At 35.2% G+C, this 2,365-nt stretch overlaps 1 protein-coding gene across 1 annotated transcript; it reads right to left on the bottom strand.

Moving 5' to 3' along the window:
- Window positions 1–841: 841 nt before the first annotated feature.
- CABS1 (calcium binding protein, spermatid associated 1) lies at window positions 842–2,048 on the bottom strand. The gene is given in 3 exon segments (XM_032631796.1): window positions 842–936; window positions 939–1,397; window positions 1,400–2,048. Coding segments are annotated over 3 exon segments (1,203 nt in total).
- Between the last annotated feature and the right edge of the window lie 317 nt (window positions 2,049–2,365).

Genomic DNA, 2,365 nt, shown 5'->3' with positions numbered 1-2,365 from the left:
CAGAAAAGAATGAAGATGTATGTCCTTGAATTGCTAACCAAAAGTATAAGAAGAGTGCTGTATCAGTGCTTAAGACCTGAAAAATATTGACAAAAATTCAGGAAAGAAATTTTAAAGAAAAAATTAAATTGATTCACATGTTTATATACAATATTGTTTTTGACAAATGTACACATTTGTAAAATATCAGTTTTGCCTTAGTCTGCATCCAACATGAGCCAGGAACCCTGTAATATTTCTTATATTTATTATAAGTGGATGCTAAACAATTACTAAATAACCTTAATTCTTCTATGAGTGAGGACTGGAAATATATTTTTAATAAAAGAGAATCATTGGTTGCATACTAATAAAATATCTGTTTAGAATAAGCATTTAAGGTCTTTTAATACTACAATAATTGTTTTTGAGATACATTGTTAATTTGATTATCTTTGTCTCTTTAACTCACATTAAAATATGCTATTAAGGATAACTAAAATAAATAGTCTAGATGCAGCAGGGAGTGAGCTTTCTTTATTGCTCTCTCTTAATACCCCTGAAGACTGAGATTAAAGATTTTATATTAAAATAAGTAATTATTGAATAACTCAATTAAACTTTGTGCTAGTAGGGGAACTCCTGTGTTGCTGAGTTTTTTAAGTTTCCATAAATATATTGTGCTATATGACCACTATTCTTAAACATCTGTATTTTCTAAGTTTTATACTTGCCTTAAATGCTCACATTCTTTCATTTATTAAGATTTTTGCTTGTTGGACAAACTTCTTAGATGTTAAAACTAGCTATCTAGGCTATTGCACCATTCTCTGTGGCATTTTTGTTGTTCTTTTTATTGCTTTCAAATCAGGAACTCATATGGTTCTTCTTTCAGTAGTTTAAAGACACCCATTTCAGTTATGAAAGTGTCTTCCTTATGGTTTAGGGTATCTAGATCAGGGTAGTTCCTGACAGTGCTTCAGTGTCCTTTGTTACAGATTCTGTTCTATTATTTTCAGACAAATCTTCTTTTGTCATAGTAGGTGAATCTTCCATGCGGTTCATAGCTACTGATGCAGGGATAAAGAAGTCATATCTGAATTCAACAGCAGTAAGAAAAACGGGATGGCTCTCTGCTTCATTTATCATATCTCTCTCCATCCAAACACTGACTCCATCTGTAGACTCTTCATCAGTTAGCAGAATATCTTCTGGGTTATCTTTTTCTCTTTCACCAGTGATAGTGAGTTCACTGGTGAAAGAGAAAAACTTTTCCTTTCAATGAACTTTCCTTTCGATGAACTTTTCCTCATCAGAATCAGTTAGTTTAGGCAAAGCATTGGGGTCATTTTCAGGAAGAATTAGGTCAATTTCAGTTATTTTCTCTTCTGTAAGGGTGATTATGTCTGGAATAGTGTGAAGTTTTTTTCAGTAGCTGGAGCGATTTCAGCCTCAGGGATAGAGGAGTCAGTGATATCAACAGCCTCATCAGCAGTGACATTGAACTTAACTGTGGAACTATAATTGTTAATACCAGGTTCACCCATTGTAGCTGGAAGGATAGGGGTATCAGCAATGCTGGCTGTGCTTTCCTTTAGTGTGCCAGAGACTTCAGGAGTTAGTGAGACATCTTCATACCCTGGGTCAATGGTATCCAAGAGAATATCTTCTTTTGCCATGTCAGTGTAAAAATCTATTAAGGAAATAGCAGCTGGTGATGATATATTACCAGTTTTCATGGGCATGAAGTTTTCAGTAATAGACCCATTAGTCATTGGATTTTTAGTGTCTGTCAGAGTGGCAACTTCTTTCTCCAGATGGGGTTCAACTTCACATTCTAATTTTAGTCTTTCCTTTGGAGCTGTAAGCTTGTTGCCTGTAATTGTTGAAAAATCACTTTCTAGCACATAGTCATTTACTCAAGTAATGTGGTCTCCTTCTGAAGTAATAGTTGTTTCTGATTTAAGAATAGTGTTGTTAGCTCCAAAGAAAATGGTTGCTTCAGTTGTTGTCTTAGTGTTTTCTGTTGGAGGATGAGAATAAATTTTTGGCAAACCATCTTCAGCCATGGGACAAAGTGGCACCATGCACACTCAGAGGTCTTTCCCTGGGCTCTGTGATATCCCTAGGCAGGAGAGTGGTGTTCTTTATAGTGACTGAAGCATTGGTCATCATGGTGATTGTTGCATCAACCACAGGGACAAAGGCACTGGCTCTCCTTGGAGGTTGTTTCTGTGCTCTGATTGGGCACTGTTATGATTACTGGTTTTAGATGAAAAGACAATTTAGAAATAATCACATTGTATTAGTTTCAGATGTACAATGTAATGATTCAATATTTGTATATGTTGCAAAATGGTCACCGTGATATGTCCAGCTAGCATCT

The sequence above is a fragment of the Phocoena sinus genome, chromosome 5 (assembly GCF_008692025.1).
Source record: "Phocoena sinus isolate mPhoSin1 chromosome 5, mPhoSin1.pri, whole genome shotgun sequence".
Taxonomy (NCBI): Eukaryota; Metazoa; Chordata; class Mammalia; order Artiodactyla; family Phocoenidae; genus Phocoena; species Phocoena sinus.
Note: the sequence above shows the minus strand (reverse complement) of the source record. Positions and strands in the feature narration are given on the sequence as shown.